The following is a 26,384-nucleotide window of genomic DNA, read 5'->3' on the forward strand; positions in this document are numbered from 1 at the left end:
TACCAAGCCAACTGTACCCTGATAATACACTGCTCACACCATAAAATGGCATTTCTTCTTACCTCTTGCAACCTTAAGCTCAAACCCCCACCCCCCAAGATTCTGCCAAACCCCACCCCGGACCTCCTCACCTACACCCCCCACCGCCCCCGACCAGCTGAAATCCTCCTTGCCCAAGACCTCAGACTTACTGGCTTCAGGGATCCATTGGGCCTTCTTCATCTCCCTCTTGCAGTCCTGGCAGCGGCCGTTAATGCGCCCTTGGAACTGCCAGGACTGATGGAGCTGCTGGCCAATCCGATTGGCTTCCCCAGTGAGGTGCCGAAGTCCCACATGACCCTTGTTAAGCCCGCCCGCAGAGCGTTATGGCTGCGGGGCGAACCCGCGTGGAGTGGGTTGGCTCCACACCGGCTTTGCTTCCGGGGCCACACACCCCGCCCACCCCACCCCGGATTATTCAGCCCGTAATATTGATTGCATTCTGTAGAATATTACAATGCGATCATTGCAATGCCCATTCTTAATCAGTAATATTGGAGATTGTGGACACCTTATACATAACTATAGTGCTGCTAATACTAGTGCCCCCCACCCCTCGCCAAGACCCCTCGATTGTCATACATATTGATATTGCTCATTTGTCTCCATAGAAAAGAAATCACAGCACAGAAGAAAGCCACTCCACCCATCGTGGCTCTGTCAATGCTGGCCCTTTAACCCCATTTTTGTGCCTTTTGCTCATATCATTTCCATTCTTTCTTTTCCAATACTTATAGAATTTTACAGCACAGGAGTAGTACATTCAGCCCATTGTACATGTTCTGGCTTTTTGATAGGTCTGTCCAATTAGTCCAATCCCCCTGCTCTTTCCCCATAGACCTGCAATTCTCTCCCCTTCAAGTATTTACCCAACTCTCTTTTGAAAGTTACTACCTGTCAAGCAGTGCATTCCAGGTCATAATAAGTAATTATTTACATGTCCCATATCCTTTAGAAAAATGTTGGCATCTTTGCTAAGGGCCTTAGGTTCACTACTATTTTCTCCAGTTCTGACAGTACCCATCTCTCACAAAGACAGGCATTGGGTGGTAACTACCTACATGTCTCTTCTCTTCTCTAGAAAACAAATGACTACAATGAACACTTAGTGCAAATATCTCCATTCCAACACTGATAGTTTCCTGGCTTGATTGTGCATTTAAAACCTATTTTAACACAAGGCATGACAATATGGCAGACATTAGAGAGCAGCAGATTACCCAAGGTTACTGTGCCAATAAAAAAATGGATTACAAAAAGCAGCTTTTATAGAAACCAGACAGCATTTACCCTGGGGTCTTTCTGCAGCAGGGTATGGGGAACAGCTCCAGGCCTTCCTGCTACATCAATGGGATTGGAGGTCTGCAGAGGAAGATAGAAACGCCTGTTAACATGGAAAGATAAACCATTTCTGACAGTTCTGTTGAGCAGGTGAAATGTTTAATTTAAGCCAGTAACTGTAGGAGAGCAAGGAGTCGGAAACAGCAGCTGCTGATTTTTCTTACACATTTCTGACCTCTTCTTTTGTTAGCTATTTACAGCTCTGCAATTGTTGTGAGAAACAATATCATTCTGCTCTTATTTCGTTGATGTGAATCACGTTACACCAATCATACAGCTTTGTGTCAATCACTGGTCACTTCCTTGTATCGCTCTCCTTTCAAATCCCCCCTCCCAAGCCTACTTCCTTCTGTGTCTATCCCAGAAAAAACTCTCCCAATTCATTTACAACTGCACTTTCAAAATCCCAACTGCCTAGCCTTTGGCCCTTCATTCATCACAATATTTCTGCAGCTACTGATCTGCTCACCTTTGATGACCTGGTTTCCCCCAAAATAAATTACACTCTCTCACTCTGGCCATTCCCCCTAGTACAGCCCTCGTCTTCACCCCTTTACGTCCAAGGGATACAGACTTGAACAGATATGGCAACCAACTTGTTTAGCTATTCACTATCTAGCTGGGCTACATAAAATGCGATCGGGTCCTGCTCTCGTCTGCTAAAACTGCTTCTTATTCCAGGTTGTCTTAAAATACAAAGCAAACCCCTAGCTCTTTTCTCTACTGCAAACTGTATTTTTAAGGCCCTTCCTTCTCATCAGCTCCATCTTCACCTCCAACAACAAGTATGAGGAGCTCATGAACTCCTTTGTCACTAAGGTTGAGGCCATCTGATCTGCTGTCTCTGCCGCTTCCCTCCCTTCTCCTCGTCCGGCAGGCCAAACTTCCTCTATGTTATCCCTGTCCATGTCCTGAACTCCTATCTTTCTCCAGTCTCTCTCCCATCTTTCTTTATTCCCTCTCTGAGCTCACTCTGCCCATGAGGCCCTTTCCTACTCCCTCAACCCTATCCCAACAAATTGCTGACTGCCTATATTCCCTTCCTAGCTCCCAGGTTGGGTGATACTGTTAATAGTTCACTCTCCTCGTGTAACTTACCCCTCTCCTTCAAATCTGTCACCAGGCCTCTCCTCCGCCAAAACCTTGACTCCTCTGTCCATACACAATACTGCGTTATTTCAGCAGTCAGACACCCTACGGCAATCGAAACATGGCCAGGGGATGGAGGCAGCCTCTTGGCAGTAGACCTGTTGTGGGAGGGAAAGCGCTCCATCCATTAAGGAACCCCCTTCCCCCGCCATGGTCATCTGGTGGCCACGAGGGCGGCCTGGCAGCTGTGGCCTTTTTAAATTGAAATTTTCTAATCTCTTCTTCACAAGATGCCTCCATCATGAGGTGCCCCCTCATTCTCCCCACTACATCAGCAGCTATCACCTCGGATTGCCTCCTTCACCCTCGACTGCACGTCTGCCATCTTTAAATGGATGGTGAACGTGATTATTGACCACTAATTGGCCATCCCAAAGAAAAATCGCATTGGATGTCTGACACCAAAGTGATGCAGGGTTGGGACCTGAAAGTTTAGCAGACATCGGGGTCCCGACCCTAAAGCAAACGTTTTGCCCACTTCGTCTGTTTCCACATCTATGCTAACAACAGCCAGGTTCTACCTTACCATCTCCTCTTTCTATCCTCCATGGCTCTAAATGATCAGGCTGCCTGTCCGAGATCCAGTAATGAATGAGCAGCAATTTTCTCCAACTAATTATTGGGGAGACTGAAGACTTGTCTTCTGTCCCCACCACAAACTATGTTCTCTTGCTACCGAATCCATCTATCTCCCTGTCAACTGTCTCGGGCTGAACCAGACAGTTCACAACCTTGGTGTCATAGTTGACCCTGAAGTAAGCTCCCAGCCACTATCACTAAGACTGCCTATTTCCATCTCCATAACAATGCACAAATCCATCTCAACCTCCTCAGCTCATCTGTTGCTGAAACCGTCATCCATCCCTTTGTAACTGTGAGACTTGATTATTCCAATTCACTCCTGGCCGGCCCCCTACATTCTACCTTCTGTAAGCTTGAGGTAATTCAAAACACTGCTATGTCATAACTTGCACAAAGTTCCTTTCACCTATCATTGTGTTCATTGACCTAACTTGGCTCTTGGTTAAGCAACATCTTGATTTTAAAATCCTCATCACTGTTTTCAAATCCCTCCACGGATTCCAATTCTGGCCTCTTGGGCATCACTGATTTGAATCACTCTACCCGTGGTCACTGTGCCTGCATCTTCCAAGGCCCTAAATTCTGGAATTCCCTGCCTAAACCTCTCCATCTCTCTATCTTACTTTGCTCCTTTAAGACACTCCTTGCAATCTAACACTTTGACCAAGCTTTTGGTCATCTATCCTATTATATCGTATGTGACTCTGTCAACATTTGTTCGATAACACTCCTAAGAAGTGCCTTGGAACGTTTTACTATGTTACAAGACACTAGATAAACACAAGTCATTGCTGTACAGACTGTTGTTATGTTAGCAAGCAGATTATTGCTTCAGCAAGCTTTGGTGGAAAATAAATGAAGGCGAGAGATATTAACACAGAGAAAAGCGACATTTACTATTTCAGGCACCAAGCAACAAAGTCAGCTCGAGTACAGAAGCAAGCTCTGTCTATACTGCCCCAACAATGTGTCTCAATCCCAATCTCCTCCAACTGCTTGCATTGCTATAACGTTTCACAGTTCATACATTAGCTACCCTGCAGTTTCCCTGGCTGAGATCGTGTCTGTAGTATGTGGCACTAATTAGACAATTAACATTCTGCTCCGGCCTTATCCCAACGTGGATACATTTCAGATTCCGAGCACTTCTTGAAAATAGCATACCAATTTTGTGCTTAGACAAAACTCTTTCTTTGGCTTGAAGTCCTTCTACACCATCACAGTACTGCTGGATGGGCTCATGGCCAATAGGAACTGGGTTGGAACTGCCCAATCTCATTTCACATTTAACAATCTACTATATTTAAATCCAGGTCCCATCATCAGATAGCCTGTCTGGTAACACACGGACAAACCTAATCCATTCCATACTTCATTCAATTGCACATATGACACTTGCCACAGCCTATTATAAGGAGGACACTAGAAAATCCAAGCCACATTATGCATGGGAAATTCAATAGTGTGGCTTTAGGAGGAAAAAGGAGGGAATCCTTCTTTGTGGAATTCAGCATTATTCACATAATATATCTGACCTAACTGAGTTTAACGTTGGAATATAATTGGCTGTCATAAATTGTTAGACTTCAATTACTGTAGGCTATACGTTGCTTGAAAGAAGGTGACAAGGCTGTAACTAGTTTGTGCCTGCAATATTAATCTGTGGAACATCTTAAAATCCGCTTTACAAAAGCAACTTTGGAAAAGATAACAAATTTAAAGGAAAATCCAGTGGACTATTTTAACTGGACAGCTCTAAAATAGAATTGCTGCTAACATTGTTCACTGATTTCATTTTGGAGATTGGTAATATTTTCACCAAATTGGACAAAGATCAGACCAGCAACTCCTCAACTGACTAGCCCATTCTCAGTTTCGCAAAAAACATAGATAGGTAGCCCATTAATGCTAAGGGCTAGGCAATTGTCCCTGATTTGCTTTAACCTGGTTTGCAGTACCTTTTGGAAAAGTTGAAGCCAGGGCTAGCAATCAGGTGTCAACTGCATGTTCAAATCAATTAATCAGGGATAAGTTTTTTAAAATGGGTAGGTCGGGGTAAATTAAGAGTCAATTATAACAAATTTGACGATCAAAAATTACTCAGAATGGTGACTGAAAACAACCACCGAAGTGTTCCTCTTAAAAGGAAGTGTGCACAGGGTAAGAGTTTCAATTTAATATATCATGGATCGATAGATGTTTTTGTATTAATCTCACTGCTATCCTTATTCAGCACCATTTTTCCTGAGTTAACTAGGACAGTTTGGGTTGCTCACCTCTCTATGATTACTGGTGGTATTATTCCATGATCAGCCAGCAGCTGATTGTGGGGCAGCACTGGCCTAATTTTTTTCATTCTGTGTTGTGTCATTTTGTCAACAAAAGTACTTCAATGTGCACCCCTACTACCTTGGTAAAACTCGTGGAATTGCCAGATGCAGGTAGTAACACCTTCCTGCGATAAAATAAATCAGTTTCATCACATATTCTTTGTATAAATGAGGTTTATAAGGTGTGCAGCAAAAATAAAATTGCATTCTGTTTCTTTGTAGATAGGTCACGTTGAAACAAATCATCTTCTTAACTGGATGTGACTGTTACAATTTGGGCCTTTCCACAACACACTTTACTCAGTAAAAAGGTCATTTTCGTAAGCAGACCTGTGCCTCCTACGAGGTGAGATCTGTAATCTGTTTCCTGATGTGAATGGAACATGACACAGGGCGGACAATTACTCTTTTACCATGACATGATGCACTGGAAATTATGAGAACAATCCACCACATTCCTCCATCTGGTTCAACAGATGGAAAATACGGGAGTCTGAATGAAACTAATAATCGCATTTATTTACAAGCAGTTTAGTTACATAACTAGATACACAGAGCAAGGAACAACCAGTTTAATACCTCATTCATGACTTAACCTTTTTCTAATCAGTAAAGGGTTTAAAATGTTTGGAAGCGCATTCCAAAAGCATTTTGAATTTAGGGCAGGATTTTCCAGCCCCATCCGCTGTGAGGGTGGACCGGTCCTGCCCAAAGTCAATGGGATTTTGGCTGGGCCGCCGAATCTCCCGTGGTGGGTCCCACCACGACAGGGCCGGAAAATCCCAACCGTCGTCTCTATTTAAATGTGTTCCCTGCTTCACTGTAGAAACAAGGAAAGAGCTGATGCAGACTCAATGGGCCAATTGGGCGCCTCCTGTATTGTTCTATGATTCTCTGAATGAATCAGAATATTCCCTCCAACTCTATTTTTTTTAGGATTTCAAAGGTAAATTAATTCTGAAGATCAAATAGATTGCTCACAATTGTTATACTATTACAAATGCTACAAGTGTTAAACTTAAGATAGCAGCAGCTTTCGTTTTCATGTCTTTGAGGCAAATGCAAATATATCAATATTTCAAAGACATGAGGTAATTTTTGATGCAATTAACATAGGAATAAGAGCAGCGTTCCACTGAGAGGATCTGACTGGGAATTTTCTACATCTCAAGATAGGCTTGCATATTGGTTTTCCCTCCCAATGCCAAGACATAAAGAACTCTGTCTCAACCACAGCTAATTGAAGTTAATTTTAAACTTACATTATTTCATCAAAGCTAACATCAAAAATGATGCACTAGATAAACCTTTCTGTTTGAGGCATGAGGAGCTCTATGTCTATCAGACTGATATCAACATGACAAAAATAGCACAGATTTTCTCTTTCCTAAACCAAGAACAGAATTCACCAAACATCTTTTCTTGCTTCATTATTTGAAGAATTACTTTTAGCCTTGGATCTGATTCACAACCATTCCAAACAGGTGATGGAAATCCTCCTCCCTTAGGTACTGTTTAGATGGTCAAGATGATCTTAATTCCCTCCCTTAATGCCCTTTCCACGGCACCTTCCCATGCAATCGCAGAAAGTGCAACACCTGCCCCTTGACCTCCTCCCTCCTCACCGTCCAAGGGCCCAAACACTCCTTTCAGGTGAAGCAGCGCTTCACTTGCACCTCCTTCAATTTAGTCTACTGCATTCGCTGCTCCCAATGTGGTGTCCTCTACATTGGGGAGACCAAACGCAGACTGGGTGACCGTTTTGCAGAACACCTCCGGTCTGTCTGCAAGCATGACCCAGACCTCCCTGTCGCTTGCCATTTCAACACCCAATCCTGCTCTTGTGCTCACATGTCCGTCCTTGGCCTGCTGCAATGTTCTAGTGAAGCCCAACGCAAACTGGAGGAACAGCACCTCACCTTCCAAGTAGGTATGTTACAACTTTCTGGACTTAACATCGAATTTAACAACTTCAGACCATGAACTCTCTCCCCTCTATCCTCACTTCTTTTTTATCCCCTTTTTTCTACATTCATTTTAATTTTTTATTACTTATTTTTATTTATTTATCCATGGTTTTATCCCCTTTTTAAATCCCCCCCTTCTATCCCATTTTCTATCCCTTTTTCCCCACTACCTCCACTGCGCCCCCCCCCCCCCCCCCCCCCCGCCACCCCACCCAGTAGGGCTATCTGTTACTTGTTCCATGTTGTTCTTTCACACAATGCTACCCTTGTTCTGCTATTATCGCATTCTGCTTTCTTACCTTTACGCCAATACAGCACCTTTTTAGCCCTTACCACTATCATTAACAGTCCATTTGTCCTTTAGTTCATGACATGTTTGTCAATCTCTCCTTTGTCCCCGTCTATCGCTGGTCTTCTATCCAGCTTCACCTGCTCCTTAAACAGTACAAATTTCATCACATTTCCACTTCTCTTCGGCTCTGAAGAAGGGTCATATGGACTTGAAATATTACCTCTGTTTCCCTCTCCACGGATGCTGCTAAACCTGCTGAGTTTTTCCAGCATTTTCTGTTTTTGTTTGCTTTGACTTTAATTCAGATTCTAACTGACAGAAGCTCCCAACACAGATCTTTGACCATTAGTGACATCTCAAAAAAATAGAAGAGGAAAATTGGGTAGAGGGATTTCAGGGTTACCTTAGGCTGAAATGCTCCTTGCAGAGAGCCAAAAGGACCTGTAGGTGGAATCATGGGAGGAATTCCAGACATGGACGGAGGATATGAATGAAACAACTGCAGAAAGAAAAGGAGGAATGTTTCAGGTTTGCTGATTACAATGATAAAGTGAAGAAAAACAAGCAACGCATTTAGCAGCTCTCCTGTTATATACTGTGCAATTTAAAATTAGGTTAGAAGAATAGCTTTGGAACAGGACTTGGTTTCACCAGCACTTTAAATCCAATCAATATCACAAGATTTATTTCTTGGCTTACAAGAATGTTTAAACAAGAAACGGGCACACCCCCTGTTCACCCTGAAAGCTCAAATTCTAATTCAGCACCTCCAAAAATCACGATGACAAGCAAGTCTGCTCTACATTGGCCTAGTTATTATCCTGCTACTATAACATGGGCAAAAACTTGATGATCTGTCACCACATTTCCCTCCTGTTGCTAATGGCATTTAAAATGGCAGTGTGTGCTGATATGAGTAAACACAAGAAAATATTCCAATCTTGAAAAAGGCTCTGTGTTTGTCAAAGCTCTCACACACCCTCCCTGCCAATGAAGTTATTCACATAGAAACCTTGGCATGCATTCTTCGAAGGAATTAATATATTTTTGTGGGAATAGAGTTCCATTTGAATCGTGCTCAATACATACAAATTCAGCCTAAATAAGCCAAATCTAAATGGAATCTGCAAAAACTCAACTAGCCCTGACCAACTAGATCCTCCCTCTAATTTGAATGTGTTTTAATTTTGAGATGGAGTTCATCTTTATTCACTGTCCTCTATCGTCCTCCAGCTGGGAGATCATAAATGTCTCCAGGATCATCAAAACTAAACAATGGCAATGCCAGCTTTCTTTCTCAAGCCTGTGCTCATTTTTTGTCCTTTCAAGCTCGTTTCCCATAAGTTTATAACATCCTTCAAATGAGGCAATTGTCCAGTTGGTACAGTGCAAGTACTTTACCAATTATAAGCTGTAAAAAACAATTGTAGATAAGGCACCTCCCTTGTACTAACTGACAGGAGAACAGAAAGAAGCCTGCCCCACACCAACCTAAAGATGGATCAAATAACACAGCCATTAAAACTGCTTTAAAACTCCTGATAGTTTATGATGCCCAAAGATTGTCAAGCCTTCCAACCAAGCTTGCTCTACAGCATTCGCTTTGGGTTTCCTTGAAAAAGATATGGTAAAACAGCCTTGAGGGATCTGTAGCCTGGTATGTACAGTTTACAGAATACTGGTGCAATCATTTCCTGTCAGAAGCAAAGATGCAATGTGCAAGCATTACCAGCGGCCAATATCTGAAATGAGGAGTGCGAGAACCTGTGATCTTTGGTACCTTGATTTTACAATGTGGATCACACCTAACAAATTGCTTATACACATCAGAGGCATGGATATTATGCTGAAAGTTGGGACTACGTAATGGTGATTGATTACAGTCTTAATAAACTACACATGAATTGTATATGAGATGGCAATGAGATGGCCTGCTCCAGGGGCTCTGTTAATATGGCTTTTCTATTGGATAGCAATAGGTATATAAAAGGAGGAGGCTTTTCCCATAGATTTACTTTCTTCCTCTTTGAGGAAACACTAGTCTCCACGGAATGTTTTCCCACAGAGGAAAACGGAGATCAGCCACTTGTAATACATTTCTTTGGGTATAATAAGTACAATCAATCAGGGGTAACTTGCAAGGGATTTATCTAAAACAAGAAGTGTTTTGAACACTTACTGTTCAAAATGGATCATGTTCTCATTTGTGCCCTTTTCAAAAATTTCCTAACTGCTTGAATTTTTAGGGAAGCTCTTCAGTTTTGCTTCTTTCATTGTCAGTGCAGCTACCTACCAATCAAGTCTGACAATTGGGCAATGAATATAAAGCATGTAAACAGAACAAGTTCAGCCAGCTATCTGGCAATAGATCTTAGCCCAGTGGTGCGGTTCATGTGGCAAATTAATGATGTCCTGTACACTTCAACCATTTGGAAGCTTGAGGCAACCATCTTCTCTGAGATAATCTACACACTTTGCCAACTGGAGTTTATATTTAATTTGGGGCCCAACAAATATTAATGCAATACAAGACTACTAGGAATTTTGAACCCTGGTCATGTCAGGTATGCTTTCAGCTTGGAGGCGTCTCAGGGGGAGGCGGTGGCGTAATGGTTTTGTCACTAGACTAGTATTCCAGAGACCCAGAGTTTGAATCCCACCAGGGCAGATGGTGAAACTTGAATTCAATAAAAATCTGGAATTAAAAGTCTGATGATGACCATGAAACCATTGTCGATTGTTGTAAAAACCCATCTGGCATCACTAATGTCCTTACCTGGTCTGGCCTACATGTGACTCCAGACCCACAGCAATGTGGTTGACTCTTAAAAATTCCCTCTGAACAAGGGCAATAAATGCTGGTCTAGCCAGCGACGCCCACATCCCATGAACGAATATAAAAAAAATTTACTCTGATTCAATGAACGCCACTAGTTTTAAATCATTAATCCAAGGCTCAAGCACCTTCGAGGGTAAAGCTTAGTTTGTAGAGGTTATGTATGCTGCAGATAGATCCAGCGCAATGGAAAGCAGCAATAGCAGCAAAGAAAATGTGTGGCTGTTACTGATTATTGGCATGGAGGATTAAGCTTAGAAGTAGTAACTGAATTAAGTCAAATATTTTGACTGCACTCAAATAAAGAAATTCTTTGGCTACAGACAGTGACGACATTTTATACTACCTCACATAGAGTTTGCTGAGGGATACAGCCACTTAAAGTGTGGAATACATAGCCTCTGTTGAATACAATCTAGGTTTATGCCCTACAAAATTAAGTGAAAACTATATATTGTATAAGTTACTTTTGAATTGGCTTTACTGAAAATAATCTTCCATCAGTAACAATGAAACTGGATATTCCCTTAACTTTTAACAGATGTCATCTCAGGGGGATGGAATTCAGTAAAACCCAATTCAATACTGCTGCCCCTTTGAATAGCTTTGTTCTGATCAGTTACTCCCTTTTGATCCTATTTCAGAATGCAAGATGCAAACCTTCAGCTGATTAAAGCACCATGCTACAACCTCACATATCATCTGTGGCATTTTGTGATCGCTAAAGTTTGTTTTTGTTCCTTCATGAAGTTAATTTCTTATGGCAAAGTAACATTCAGGAAACTAAAGATGACTTAAGGCTTGCTAACTGTTTAAAAACTTAATTCATACTAATCTGCTGTTGCTAAGTACTGGTCAGAGTTTGCATTTCAATGTCACATTCTACACTTGTGTGAATCCTTCCACCTTAATAAGGAATATTTGCAGTAATCTCTTCAAAGATTAATTTGATTACAAACTGAAGGTAAACTTTTGTAACTATTGATTTGATATCTTGATTGTCCCGGTAAATGTAGACATATAATGCTTGAAAAAATGGAATTTTGTAAAAGAGAATTACTAGATGTAAAAACTATGGTAAATTTTCATATATTTGCCTGTACAGACAATTCCAGCCAGGTGATCTCTGCTCATCTGGAGACTGGGAAATGTGCATACCTCCTGGGGAAAGGATGTCTCACCTCTCCTGAGCTCCAATCTATGAAGTTAAAATGCATTCATTCTTCAGAGTTAAGACATATAAGGCTAGGGGAGTCAGTCAAAAAGTAGTTGAGTCTGCAGAAAGGTTCAGGATTCTGCAAAATGTTCCTTTCTATATTATTCTGTGAGACACCTACGTGGAAGATGGGTCTCTGTTCGAAAGCACTGGCTTGTAAAGCTCCTGCACAGCTATTCATCCTCAACTCCTGATAACTTGCTTAATTTTGTTACTACTTTTAAGCTCTGCAATTGAACAGCAACATATCAGAGTGTGTGCATTGCATGGAAGCACACCAATGACCAAGCAAAGCTTTAGATGCAAGAGATTTGAAAATGACGTGGGTAAACAGCTCTGCTGTGTGAATACCAATGATCGCAGCACAGTCAAAGAGCAGCTCAAAACAATGATCCAAAACCCTTGAAGCACTGTCCGTTAAGTGTGATCTCAGGCATGCAACAACCCTCTTTACACAAAGAGGGATTCAATCAGGTCTACCTACAGTAGAATCCAAATCAATGTGCCATTTTCATTTTTGTCCAAACCTTCCATAGCCTGTACTATGCCAGGCTGTTCTTGCCATTATCTGCAACTTATGGATGTAATCCTCCCTGCATGCTCACTATGTTCAAATCAAGCCTCATTATACTATCCTCCTACTCTGACTCACTCATTTCCAGAGCTTCCAAACTTGGGAAGTCTTTAACTGCCTCAGTATTTCCATTCTCAGTTAAACCTAAACTTTTAAAACCCAAGCTTGGTTTCCTTTAACCACTGTTTTGCATCTTCAAAAATAAGTTCTGATGACACATACAAACCAAAAACATTAACTGCCTTATCTTCTTTACAGGGTGGTCACTGACCTACTACATATTCACAGCAATTTCTGTTCTTATTTCGCTATTTGTATCGTTGTCCCTATTCCATGAACTGTGGTTCATTTGGGTTTCTCAATCCACAAGGAAAATGTCCAGTCTTGCTACAAGCATTAGAATGAATATGCAGAGTGCTAGTTATATCGAAATCATAGAGCAGGGTTTCCAAAATTCTGCACTTCAGCATCCAAACCAAATGTAGCACCAAACTGAAGTGTGTTAATGAGTGATACCTGTTGCTTTCCAGAAGCTTCTTTGGCCTCTGTTCAAAGCTGTCAGACACCAGTTTTACTCAACAAATCAATTAAAATACTTCAGCGATCACAAAGTTTAATTTTGTTTCTTTAAAAAATTCATACTGGGTGCCAGAAGTTGTGGAGGAATGCAAGTAAAAATGTTAGTTTGATTGGATTCTGTTCCTGAAACTATATTTAATAGATTGTAGCCTTTACATTTCTGACTGTTGTGATTAGTTGAAGGGAGTTTTCATGTGCCTTTGATACCCAGGCTGTTTAAATCATTGGAAAGGATGTGGTTTCTTAAGGAAAAGCTCTGGTGTGAATTAAAATACACAATGCACTCAGTGATGAGCAGCAGGTGGTGCACTGAAATTGTGTTGGAAACCATCTCCTCCTGAGGCCTGCTCTCAATTTGAATTGGCTCTGGTGCAAATGGACCATCCAAAGTCAATCTGGTTTTATTACACCATTGTTCCATCCTTTAGCTGCAGTATGAATTGACCATGTTGTCTCTTTCTGCCAGGAAAGTAATCATGTTGATAGATTAATTATCCAGATTCCCATCGTGATTTTCCTGAAAGTATGCGTTTCTTGGGGTGAAGCCCTTGCTGTTAGCACATAATCACACAAGTTGGAGTTTATTCTTCTTGCTGCACTTAAATTAAGGGAAAGGAAGGCAACATGTCAGCCCCACTGACTTGAGAATTTATTTTAGATCCATTTTATTTGCAATCATTTAAGTTAACTTTGTGACTTCATTCACAACAACAAAACAATGCTTGAAAATATTTTGTAACAGCAGAGCTTTACAAATGAGAATGGCCTTGGAAAAAGACATTCTGAATACATTTATTGACCTTCAATCTGTGTGCCAGGCCTGTATTTTGGATCACACCTTCTAGTCACCTGATCATTTTTTGCCCAGTTCATTGTTTGTTTACTTTCAATGAGGCAATGAGGGCTTTGAAGGCTCATAAAGATAACAGGCCACCCACCTTAACATAATTAAGCAGTTCTACTTGATGGCACTTGCTCATACGTGTCAGGTCACATGTGTTCTAAAGGGTATTCTTCAATGTCCTCCCTGCCTTTCCTGAAGCCATTGCAACGTGCCATGGCCACAGGCGCCAGTGATCCTCCAGTCTCTCATTTAACTGTTTATTCCTCATTTAGGAGCCTGAAGTGTCATCAGGTCATTCAACCATGGAACAAAATGCAGTTGAATCCCAGTCTTTCTCTTATCCAACAGTCACGCACACAATATTTCCAACAGAATCATTGGATAACAATCAGCAGCATGAACCTTCCCCCCTTTCCTCTTCTTCCCCCAATGATCTGATCATAGAGATCCAAAGACCAATTTAGCAAGAATTGGGAATGAAGCCTGGACTGTTTAGCTCAGGTGATGCATTTATCCACAAGGGAGTTTCAGAATTTTTGTTCCAAATTAAGCATGCATTTACTGAGATCAATGTGCATAGAAAATGCTGGCCTAATTTGCTAATCCAATTGCTGAAATCCCCTGAAAGACTACAGAATCCAAGTATATTTTTCTTTTCTCTCCTTTTTAATTTTAGGTCACTTAACTGATCTTCAAAAATTAAGTTGTAAACATTTTGGGCAAATCATTTTTTTTTCATCCTGGTCTGTATCCAGTGCTCCATTAATAAGATTCTTGCTGTTGACCCTGATCTGAAACAGCTCCATCTTGATTCTGCTTTTAGTCATTATTAATTAATTTTAAATGACATGCTGCTGGTATTGGGAAGGAGTAAGAGCAGTGAGGTTTGGATGCTGCAGGCACCTGTAGGTCGATATGAGGTCAGTTCCTTTGCATGGCACACAGAGCAAGGGTGCGCATTGTTGGGTACCAGCAGCTTTTAAAGGAATACCGATGGCTCAAAGTTGTCATGATACCCAAAGGCAGAACGCAAGAACAAGATGACAGACTGCACCCAATTAGGTTACAGCATTGCAGTGCTGCAGAAGGTGCTCAAGAGAATGATGGTCCTTTTTGGGCCAATCCTATCCCTCTGCAGTGCAGCCAAGCTTGATGCTGTAATTAGCCGAAGTCAAGGCATAGGAATTCCAGCAAAGGCTATCGGCTGGACATCAAAGCAGGAACCCGCTCTAATACAGGAAGACTGAGGCACACTGCAGTGCATTTACAGCTAAAAGTCAACATGCAAGCAGAGTTTCTAAACACTTGTTTATTTAAAATCTTATATTTTAAGTGCTTATATTAGTAATGGATATCTGTGATATTTAATAGGATTGCTTTAAAATTAGGGTTTATTTCACTGTGTATACATTGAAATTTTCAACTAGTTGATCTGAGGGGCACATCCTGGTAATCAGAGGGTTAAATGTAAGTAGTATATAAAGAATATGATCTTAGCTTGGAGTCTATCTCTAATGTTTATTTGATTTCTGGCAACTTAAATTTGTCTGACTCACGAGAGACCCAAGAAAGACCTAAGAGGAAACTTTGATGACAGAGGAAATAAAAGGCAGACAGCAGAGTTTGTGGTTTTACACAATATACTGATTCATCATTGAGTGACAACACTTGAATCAGACGGCAGAGTAATCACCAATTTTTGCAAGGAGCCACATCTCTGAAAACCTCGATTAATAAAAGTCTGATGGCTTTATTGGTGAAATAAACTGGAAAAGTAACTATAAATAGAAGTGACTCAATAATATGACTGAAGGGAATGTCGAGGCATGCAACATACTTCACACAATAGGTTCTGAGTCTCAGTTCTGTCAGACCGGAGCAAGATTCCTTTTTATAAGAAAGGAGGGGAAGAAGTAAAAGCTAAATAAAATCAGGCAACGTTCCCCTCTCCTCCAACCACCCAGCCCCATCTTTGCCACGACAGCACCTGTCCCTTTTGGCCTAGTATAGAGAGCCACCATCAGAGGCCAGAGTTTCAGACAAGGTATGCCATGTGATATTAGGACTGGGACAGGGGAGGAAGTACAAAATAATCTACAAAATATAGGGTTCAGCAGTAATTCTGCACAGGTTTCACCAAGCACACTGAAACTGAGGGCAGAATTTTTCGCTCGGTGTGAGGGCATGTGCCTGACACACACAAGCATAAAATAGCGCGTAATGACATCAGGCGAGCGCCCCGACGCCATCACGCACTCGCACGATATTTCGGTCGGTCGGCAGGCATGCACTAAAGTTGGGAGTGCGTCTGCCGACAATTAAGAGGGCTATTAAGCCCATTGACAGCACGATTAACTAGGATTTTTCATTGCCCGTCCAACCTTATGGTTGGCGGGCGGGCGAATCAGCCAGGTGGCCTTTCCATTTTTCAGGAAACCTCATCCAAGGGTGGGATGAGGTTTCCATCATTAAACAAAATTAAACGTTTGGACAGAATTTTCATGTTGTATATGTTGAGGTGACTGTTTCTGACCTGTGGGCATTTTCTCCCCGGTTTTTAAAATCTTTACTTTTTTTTTGTATTTAAATTCTTCAGCACTCTGAGGCAGCTCTCTGCCTTCAGGGCTTTCATTCCGTGCTCCCCCGCACCGACCTCAGTGCATGCCCTCCTCTCACCCCCAACCCCTGCAGCGCTGATTGTATCAGCGCACACTTCACGCTGGTTGGCCGTTAATTGGCCGAGCAGTGTGAAATTGTGGCGAGGGGCCGATCGCGGTCAGGCCTGCCAATTGCGTCCGCTTGCCGAGCTGAAAATTCAAGCCTGAACGTTCTGCAGCACGTTTTTTCCTTAACATCCTCTGAATCAACGCCAATTACAATAAATGCTGAGGCCAAAAGTACATTAGAGACAAGAGCAGTATGACAAGTATCTTGCCTCACCAGAAAGTAGTGTTTTGTTAACCTGGCTGGTCTCAGTGCTTGTACTTTATGCTGCAGCTTAAATGGAAACAGTGCGTTTATGCCAACTTCCAATCTAACTTTGGCACATTTACACTATACTGGAAGTATTAAAAGCAGAGTATATGCACGCAGGCCACTAATATAAACAACAGCCTGCTAATAGCCTGATTTTCTTTTACATTTTGGGGTATTCATGCATTAACTATACAGCTCAAGTTATCACACTAACTGAATTAACACAGTGCTTCAAGGGTTGTCTATGGCTGGAGCAAGCTTGGTGTAATGGTGAGTTCACTCACACTGTGTCGGTAGAAAGGATCAACTTTTGTTGGGTATTTGTCAAACTGCAAAGGAATCAAAGCATGTAAAACAAGTTATGGTCTGTTAACACAGATTTGTTCTCGTTGCCATGGCTACTCAAGTTGTGCTGTTCAAAAACAATCTGTCACACTGAACTGGAGCTACAAGTGTCAGATATTATAATCTACATGTAATAAAATAAATCAAGCTCATGTTCAACAAGCCGCCTTTGGCTTATACATTTTAACCCAGATCCATATTCTGCACTGTGGAAATTTTGTATCTCACAAGATCTTAGTTCGACATTCTGTTAAAAAGATAAAGCACAACATTCTTTCAAGGGTGTCATTGATGTGCAGTTTAGGGTTTTCTTGCTTCTGTGCTTGCCAGTGTACAACTTTCTGTCTGTTCACTGTAATGGGCAGAAAACCCCTGGCTGGTGAGTGCAATAGTAGGAAACCAAGGCTAAGGAATTCATTTTAGAGGGAACAGGGGGGGTTTTTTCCTCCTTTTTCTCATCTCCACTTCATGGTTTCCTCATCCCAAACTGGCCAATTAAGCAAAATTCTTTCACGCCTCCACCAGTCCCACTCCTGGTCTGGCTTCTAGAAGGCTTTTCTTGAAGATTACATGCTCACATCATTTTCTCTCCCTTAAGGATGGTGCTTGGCATTCTGTCACTCCCTCCCTCCTCCTCAATGGTAAGCCAGAGATACAGAAATCGCTCACTGCACAGAAAACCGTGGGGTGCAAACCCAGGGCCCACCACTCCACGGGCAGTATGATGCTCCACATTCCATGCACAGTTTGTTTTTAACAGAATATCACTCTTATGTGTGACCAGGTGCCATTCATGAGTTGGATGAACCTAGGAAAGAAACCTCAGGAATCTGCATATTATAAAATGACAGTGTAAAAAAAAATCAGTAACAACATTCAGGCTAACTTATTTGCAGCTTCAAAGCATCATGAGGAAGGTCAGCCTGACTCCTTCAAAGCCAGAGGATTATTCTGCAATCCAAGGGGTTAACATGGTAATGCTATATAAAGATGTCAAATCAGACAGGAATTTAACTTCCACATAAACATATAGGATTTCAAGTTCAAAACTGAAACTGTTTTTTTATAAAGAGACTGCATTCCTTTTTTTCTTTCACTGTCCCAAATTAACTGGCCACATGTTACTGACCTTCTCAATGAATTCAGTGTAGGCTGTTTAAAAAAAAATTACAGAGCTCTAAATAACTAGTGGCCAATATAACCTATACATTTTAGTGGATTCAATATGTTTACATTTCTGCAGCCTCACAATAAACAAGTCAAATTTCTCAATTTTTGCCCTTTCAACAATTCACCCTTTTAGTCTAACTAAAACGGACACATGGTCTTCAAAACAGTAATAAATATAAATTTCCTACACTATGAAGGAAAAGATGAAGAAAGTATATAATGGTAATTCAACTATTTGGACCAAGTCTCTGCAAGAGATAGCCTTTTGGTATTCTTGTATTTGTAAAACCACCTATGTTGAGCATCTATAAGCATAAAACGATTAAAAACAGGCTAAAGGTTTAAAATAAATTGGGCATGACCCTATTTACAATGAAGGCTCCGAGCCCCAAATGCATACAGAAATGTCGCATGGATCTCATTTTTGTTTTAGAAATGAACACATCTGCATTTATATCACATCTTATCACATCACCAGGATGTCTCAAAGTGCTTCAAGCCCAATTACTTATTACTGAAGTGCAGTCACTGCTGCTTTGTAGGCCATCATGGCAGTCAATTTGCACAAAGCAAGGTCTGGTATTGAGGTAGCTAACCCAGTTAATCTGTTTTAGATGGTGTTGGCTGACAGCAGAATGCTGGTCAGGGCAACAGGAGAACTTTCTGTCTTCTACAAATAGGCAGATGAAGCTTCAGGTTTATTCAGTATTTGAAAGATGGCACGGCCTCAAAAATGCAACATTCCCTCCACACTGGGGCCTAGATTGCTTGCTCAATCCTGCAGTGTGGCTTGAATACACAACTTTCGGACAAAGAAGTTCAAGTGCTACCAATGGGACCAAGCGGACAATGTCTAATTAAGAAATTATGGGCTGAACTTTCCTCCAGTGCCCTGCACTCAGAGTGCATAGTCACAAATAATGAAGAGAAATGGAGCAAGGAGGCCTATCATTGCTCTACATTATCTTAGTCCCATTTTATCCCTCTTCCCTGCCTTTGCACTTCAAAACCTAGGATTTCCATCCATACATTCGTCTAGTTGCCCAGGAGTGAGCTTTCTGGGGCTCCATGTGCTTTCCCTCATCTCCTGAGCTAAGTCCCTTTGCCAGGTCATCAGGTTTGGTGGAGAAATAGCCTTATACAGTCACAGAAAAGGTCAGAATGTGAACAGACATCGAAGCAGAGATCCAAATCACAGCTTCTGTGAAAGAAACTCCTCTGCCAATAGTCACATACTTATTTCAGGGGTGAAATATTACCCAAGTGTAAGGTTGTCACAACAAAAGTGACTCAAACTCCATTTGAAGTTTACACTACCTCCTCCTTTCTTCTATAGGTGCCTCAAATTGTTTAGTCCTTTTAAGTTAGGTGGGTAAGACCATCAACAGCACAAATCTCACTGCCAATGTTGTTTTTGTGAGACAGCCGTGCCAGCTTTGTAGAATCCCCCTCCCCGCCCATCACCCCCATGACAGAATTCACATGCACCAAAGGTGGCAAGGGTGAGTGTCACGTGAAATCAAACCTTCAACTGGTTTCCAGTGAAGCTCGAGCCACAGCCATCTCACTCCGTGTCACTCTCATCTCTTCAATTCCAGAACCAAGATACTCTGCTATTCCCCCAATGCAGAGAAATCATGGCATTTTACAGACAAAGTCCCTGTGCTGTCTTGCAGAGAAACTCAAGGTGCAAACAGTGGTAACAGCTTATGGCAGCAAGCATCTGGTACTATGGCAAAGATGCGGCCTCAATGCACGAAAGTTCTTATATGAAACGGAGGATGTGTTATTGAAGCTGCACAAAATATATTTGTACTGCTATCATCCGTTCAGGTGTCTTGTTTGTGTGCATAAATGGTTTCTGGCTTACAGCTTAGAAATTTGTGATGACATCTGTTTCTTTTAGAGATTCCCATCCCCCAGAAGCACATACTGGAAATTTGGGTACCTGATTTTTCTACCATTTAAAATCAATGCTCAGAAAATTGTTAGCAATGCATGTCCAGATTTCTAATATGCACCAGGAATAGCTGAGGCTCCCTGCCAGATGCACACTCAGACAATTACCCATGGTCTTAAATTCACAACAACACAAATATTTGAGGAAAGCTGAGAGTGAAACTCTCATTATAAATTGCTCTAATTACATGAAGAAAACAAGGTATTTCTGGCTCAATTATCCAGATTGACTAATAACTGCATACAAAATGGTTGGTACAAACAGCTTTGAATCTGCTGACAATAAATAGTTACGGTGCCTTATAAGGATCAAAATAGTACAAGTGATACAAGGGGAATAGAGTTGTTGTGCTCTACTTATCCTCACATTTCTGCCTTGGGTACGCACCATGGGTGGTGCAGGAGTTGGCATGATGGCCGTTGGTGGGATGGTATGCGGAAACGGCGCAAACGTGTGCTGATGAGTGTGTTGATGGGTATGCTGGTGTTGGTGCTGGTGGAACTCCGCTCGCATGTAGGGTGGTGGCCCCAGCGAAGCTCCTCGGTCGGCACTTTGGGAGGCCAAAAATCGGGTGTTCAGCTCTTGGCGCAGAAGTTCTTGCTCTATGGGAGACAGATAAACATTGTGAGGAGCCATGCACTGCTCAAATATCACAATATATGTTACACAGATACTCCAGACATCGCCATTCAGTTTAGGTTATATAGAGAAGAGACTCAGCAACATATTTGTAAAGGAAAGCTTAGAAATTTCACAAAGAAGGTATAAATACAACTCAAAATTGTACTTATGTCTTGCATACAACATCAGATATCAGGAAGTGAAGATGCCTATATATATCATATGCATACATTGACAAATCGTTCATATGGCTTGCACTTTTGCCCAAGAACATTACTTTCTGGAACATTTTTTGTGACAATATTTCTAATGGAAACTTCTAATCTAAACAGTTATAACAGGATGTAGTATGTAAACATTTTAGAATGGCAGAATCCTCTGTAAACATTTTGGCATCACAGTTGGAGCGTAAAAACAGGTAGGCTGTACAGTGGCTGGAATCTAAAATATTTGTTGAACGAATTCCACCTCATTCCCGCTGGCTGGGTTAGATTAAAATAAGTTAAAAGATATACTTCCAAGAATCAGACTACAAAACGCCAAAGTTTTGGGTAACAGAGAAAATTGAAGACTAATGCTGGCATATGTAGTGACCCCCTCCCCCACTGCCCAATTCCCACACTAGCACTCCTCAGAGCGCTATCAGGTCCACTTCCTCCTCCTCCCCTCACTTCTGACAGACACCAGGAATCTACGAGTGAGCCAAGCCTTACATTGTACCAGCAAGTCTGCCAAACCTTAGATTTCTCCTCTTCAGCAAAGCTAGTACAAAGGATGCTGTCCTATTATATGAGGTGACATGAAGAACAGCTTCATGTCTGCAATATGGGGTAGAAATTTGCTAGATACATTTGACATGCTGCCTGGAAATTATCCAGACTCTGGTAAGGCTGAAAGAGCTGTAAATGATCACGACGCTACTAAGAAAGTTGTAACTTATGAATGGGTTCAAAGGCACAAGAATGAAAGCATTGATTCTTTTTTCACATACTTTCGTCAACAAGTAGTCATTTCATTGATGTCATTGGGAAGTCAAGACAAAGGTCATCTAACAATTGCAATATTGAGCCCTATTAAAGGAGTAGACTTTAGAACTGACCAAAGCACTTGATCTGGCCAAGAGTTGTGTAAACTAAGCAACAAGTTTCTTTCAATCTAATAAATGTCATCACAACGTGACAAAACCAGGATAACAAGACCAACTGCTATTGCTGCAGTGAAAATTGCCCCCACACTGGTGGTTATCTAACCGAGGACACAGAATAATATCCATGTAGGAAATAAAATCATTCTCCAAGTACTGTCGGTCATCCTGATGTAGATCCCTACAAAAAGATCCAATTAAACATGGTGCCCAGTCGCACATGCACTAAATTATCACCAGTTAAAACAGCAAAATGCGCCACAGGCCCTTGTCTGAACATGATGCACATTTAAGCAACATATGAGAACAGAACACCATCAATCCCATGATAAGCAACAAGCAGACAGCAACGGTATGTCAATTCAAATCATTATGGATTTTGGATGTCCAAGTAATATTATTGACAATCCTGTTACTGATCCATTGATTCTGAGCTTTCAGTAAATCATGTAGATCAGGACATTGCTGTAGGAGTTCCTCAAGGTAGTGTCCTTGGCCCAACCATCTTCAGCTGCTTTGTCAATGACCTTCCCTCCATCATATGGTCACAAATGGAGATGTTCGCTGATGATTGCACAGTGTTCATTTCCATTCACAACTCCTCAGATAATGAAGCTGTCCATGCCTAAACAGAGCAAAACCTGGACAATATTCAGGCTAAGGCTGATCAGTGGCAAATAACATTCATGTCACGGAAGTGCTCAGCCATGATCATCTCCAAAATGAGAAAATCTAACCATCTCCCCCTGACATTCAATGGCATTACCACCATTAAATCCCCTCCCATCAACATCTGGGGGTCACAATTGACCAGAAACTTAAGTGCACCAGGCATATAAGTACAGTGGCCACAAAAAGATTGGGAATTCTGCAGTGAGTAAGTCATCTCCTGACTCCCCAAAGCCTTTCCAACATCTACAGGCACAAGTGAAGACACAAAAGGACTATGGAATTCCAGCCTACCTGCCTCTCTGGGTGGAATTTTACAACCCTGTCGTGATTGGGGTGGGGCTGTAAAATGTGGCAAGCATTTAAAAGTCTTTTGACTTTGACAGGTATGGAAAATCCCATCAGCGGGAGGAGCCGTAAAATTCCACCCTCTGTTTTACCTTGGACAAAAAGGGACATCGAAACTCAATGTGTGTAAGGTGTATGTGAATGGAAGTGAATGGAATGGAGTGTGATGGAATACTCTCCACTTGTCTGGATGACTGCAGCTCCAACAACACTCAAGAAGCTCAACACCACCCAGGGCAAAACAGTCCACCACCTATCACATTAAGCATTCACTCTCTTCACAACAAGCATATAGTGGCAGTGGTGTGTACCATCTGCAAGAAGCACTGTAATAACTTGCCAAGGTTCTTTTGATCACATCTTTCAAACCTGCGGCCTCTACCACCTAGAAGAACAAGCACAGCAGACACAAGGAAACACCATTACCTGCAAATTTTCCTCCAGTCTCACACTATCCTGAATTGGAACTTTATGACCGCTCCTGCACTGTCACCGGAGTGAAGAGACAAAATCCTGGAACTCCCTCCTTAACAGCACTGAGTATACCTAAACCACATGGATCGCATTGGTTCAAGAAGGCGGCTCACCATCACATTTTTGAGGGCAATTAGGGATGGGCAATAAATGCCGGCCTTGCCAGTGACGTTCACATTCCATGAATGAATAAAAGAAAATGCAGTTATTTCCAATTGGTACAAAGAGACCTCTTCTAGGGTTGGTAAGTTCTTCACTCACAACAAATCTGGCAAATAAGCAGTCTCAATAAGCTTACTATGAAAGAAAAGCCTGGTCTGCATTATTGCAATACAGGGGTTGGGCAATAAATGCTGGCCGAGCCAGCGACGCCCACATCCTGTGAAAGAAAAGAATTCTCACTGGTCTACCGTCAACAGTATGGAGCAAAAGTATATTAATATCACAGCAGACCACTCACAGTGAATTCTCTCTGGTATCTGTCGGTTTAGGCATGTTGAGAGACATGCAGTTCAAACTGCAGACAGACAAGTCTGTTCATTTGCATCAGCACAAGATACTATTACATCTATGGAAGGAATTAAGTCTACAAAGGTTTAAGATAATAAAATAACTGAAAATGTAGATGCTGCTATTACACCTCAGATTTTATTTCTAGTAATTATCACCAAGCTAAAGAATCCCAAAATGTCATGTTGATATTCAAGTAGCAAATGATGGTATGATACATAAATGATATGATGCTTCAATCCTAGAGGAAACTGTTGCAGAGGTAAACAGATCATGTGTTTCCTCAAAGCTAGACCTGGACTATGCTTGACAGAAAGAATCATATTACACATGCAACACACTGATGTAATACAAAAGGTTAACTTTCACCACATCTTCAACAGGAAAAATATTTTGACATATCACTTAAGCTATTGACAGAATCCACTCATACAATGACAATGAACAATTTAGGGCATTAAAAGATCACCAGCCTTTGTTTCCTGTATTCCTCAAAGCACAGTCTAAACCTTCTTCTAGTGTCAGCTTGTGATATTGTGAACTTTGAGTCAATACCTTTAAAAACTGGACACACACAGACTATTAAAATGGCTGCTGCAAATCATGTGACCTTTGGCATTTTGAGCTTCCAAAAGTCCTATGTTTCAAGCAAATGCCTAATTAAATACGGACATTCACAGCCATCCGGGAAATTCACATATCCCTTTGTTTAAGGATGAACCGACACAAAATGACTATACAATTCCAGCCGAGCTGACTCTCTGGGTGGAATTTTACAACCCTGTCGTGATTGGGGAAGGGCCGTAAAATGTGGCAAGCTGTTTAAAAGTCTTTTGACTTCGGCGGGTATGGAAAATCGCACAGGAGGGACCGTAAAATTCTGCCCTCTGTTTTACCCTAGACCAAAGGGGACATTGAAACTCAATGCATGTAAGATGTATGTGAATGGATCCTACCAACTTTCCACTGTATTATGAAGGTTTCCCTCATCCAGACTAGACTGGGTGAATCTCATGGTGTCAAATGACAACACAGGATGAATGGAATCAACATATACAACACACTTTGTTTGGAAAAAGGGCTTTGAACTTCTGGAAGTCACAAGGTGAGGGAACCATTTTTGTTGTATGTTTTTAAAACCAGCAAGAAGCTGCTTTCAGGCAGAGTGTTCCATCGAAAGCCACGAAACAAGCTACAAGGCACCCAAGCAGCCACAGATAATAAACAGCAATACCTTGTAAAGACGGCTTTAATGAAAGGGTGTCGGAGAAAAGGCAGGTTCTGAGTTATGGTAATTCTAAGATGCTTGAATCCGGCTAATCCTATTTGTCACACGTACTTGCTTTTGTTTTGGTTAAGCGTTGATAACTTTAGAATGTTATATGTATAATTGTGGAACTAAATGAAAAGTTTATCTGTACAGTATATAATAAGCTATTTATTAGGAGTTTACGATGTTAAGTACTTCCTGTAAAGAAATTGAAAACCCATTGTAAAGAAGTCCTCTCTATGATGAAGCTTTCTTTCTACCAAGGGGAAGGTGTTACAAGATCTGACTTACCTTTTCTGCAAGCGGGGTCCAGGAGCTCCAAGTCCTGACTGGCCTTGGGAGGTTTGCACATGTCCAGGCTTGGGGGGGCAGGGGGGCACGCATACACAACCTGGCGTTGTGTAGTTTTCGGGCCAAGGATGGGCCCAGTGCGCCCGCATAAAAAGAAAACAGCGCAACAACCCCGGTGACCCAGAAGCAGGGCACCATAATCGAGAAGAGTCTCAAGCAGGGGACAGGGAGACGTCCCAGGAGAAGAGTCCCAGACTATGAACAGGGACAGAGTATAGGGAGAGGTCTCAAAGGAAGTCCCAGACGGGACAGGGAGAGGTCCCAGTCAAAAAGAGAGAGGAGCAGAGAAAGAGGCTCCAAGCAGAAAAGGAACTGTGTTTGGTGACTTCATGTTCTGGGGGCTTGCAAGAAGCCCTGAAGATTTAAGAAGGCAGCAGGAGGTTGGTGACTCAGTACTGCTGGCTGTTGGGGTAAAGGTAACCCTTTGGAGCAGTAACAGTCTACTTGGCACAGCTGAAGAGCTGAAGTTGTGCTTGTGAGTTGGTGCTAGAGTGCAGACTCAGGAATCTGGGGAGTGGAATCTGAGGAGGTGAGACTGAAACCCAGTGAGGGGGCCATCGATGAGGCCATCCCAGTTGGAGTAACCTTTGGAGAGAATTCCAAGATGGGATGTTCAAAGTGAAGGTTGGAATCCCTCATGAGAAAGACAAAGTTTCAATGAGATTAGTTGACTCACAGTGTTTACTGGCATCTGGATGGGGTTGTTGTGAAATCCGCGGAATTTGTTTTGGTCACATCTGCCATTTATTGTGCAGTGTGGTGTGTTCAACTTGCCTGTTAATTCACATGTACCTTAT

At 41.8% G+C, this 26,384-nt stretch overlaps 1 protein-coding gene across 4 annotated transcripts in view; it reads right to left on the reverse strand.

Moving 5' to 3' along the window:
- The window catches only part of auts2a (activator of transcription and developmental regulator AUTS2 a), a 1,158,583-nt gene that overhangs the window by 44,583 nt on the left and 1,087,616 nt on the right, over positions 1-26,384 (reverse strand). For 3 of the 4 annotated variants that reach the window (XM_078548599.1, XM_078548601.1, XM_078548598.1), the window contains exons 10-13: positions 20,567-20,802; positions 17,010-17,054; positions 8,104-8,199; positions 1,330-1,401 (exon numbers count right to left, since the gene is read on the reverse strand). In XM_078548599.1, the coding sequence (XP_078404725.1) occupies positions 1,330-1,401; positions 8,104-8,199; positions 17,010-17,054; positions 20,567-20,802 (449 nt within the window). The remainder of the gene's footprint in view (positions 1-1,329; positions 1,402-8,103; positions 8,200-17,009; positions 17,055-20,566; positions 20,803-26,384) is intronic. The other variant, XM_078548600.1, reaches the window with a different exon arrangement.

Source organism: Cetorhinus maximus, chromosome 9 (genome assembly GCF_964194155.1).
Source record: "Cetorhinus maximus chromosome 9, sCetMax3.hap1.1, whole genome shotgun sequence".
In the NCBI taxonomy this organism is placed as follows: Eukaryota; Metazoa; Chordata; class Chondrichthyes; order Lamniformes; family Cetorhinidae; genus Cetorhinus; species Cetorhinus maximus.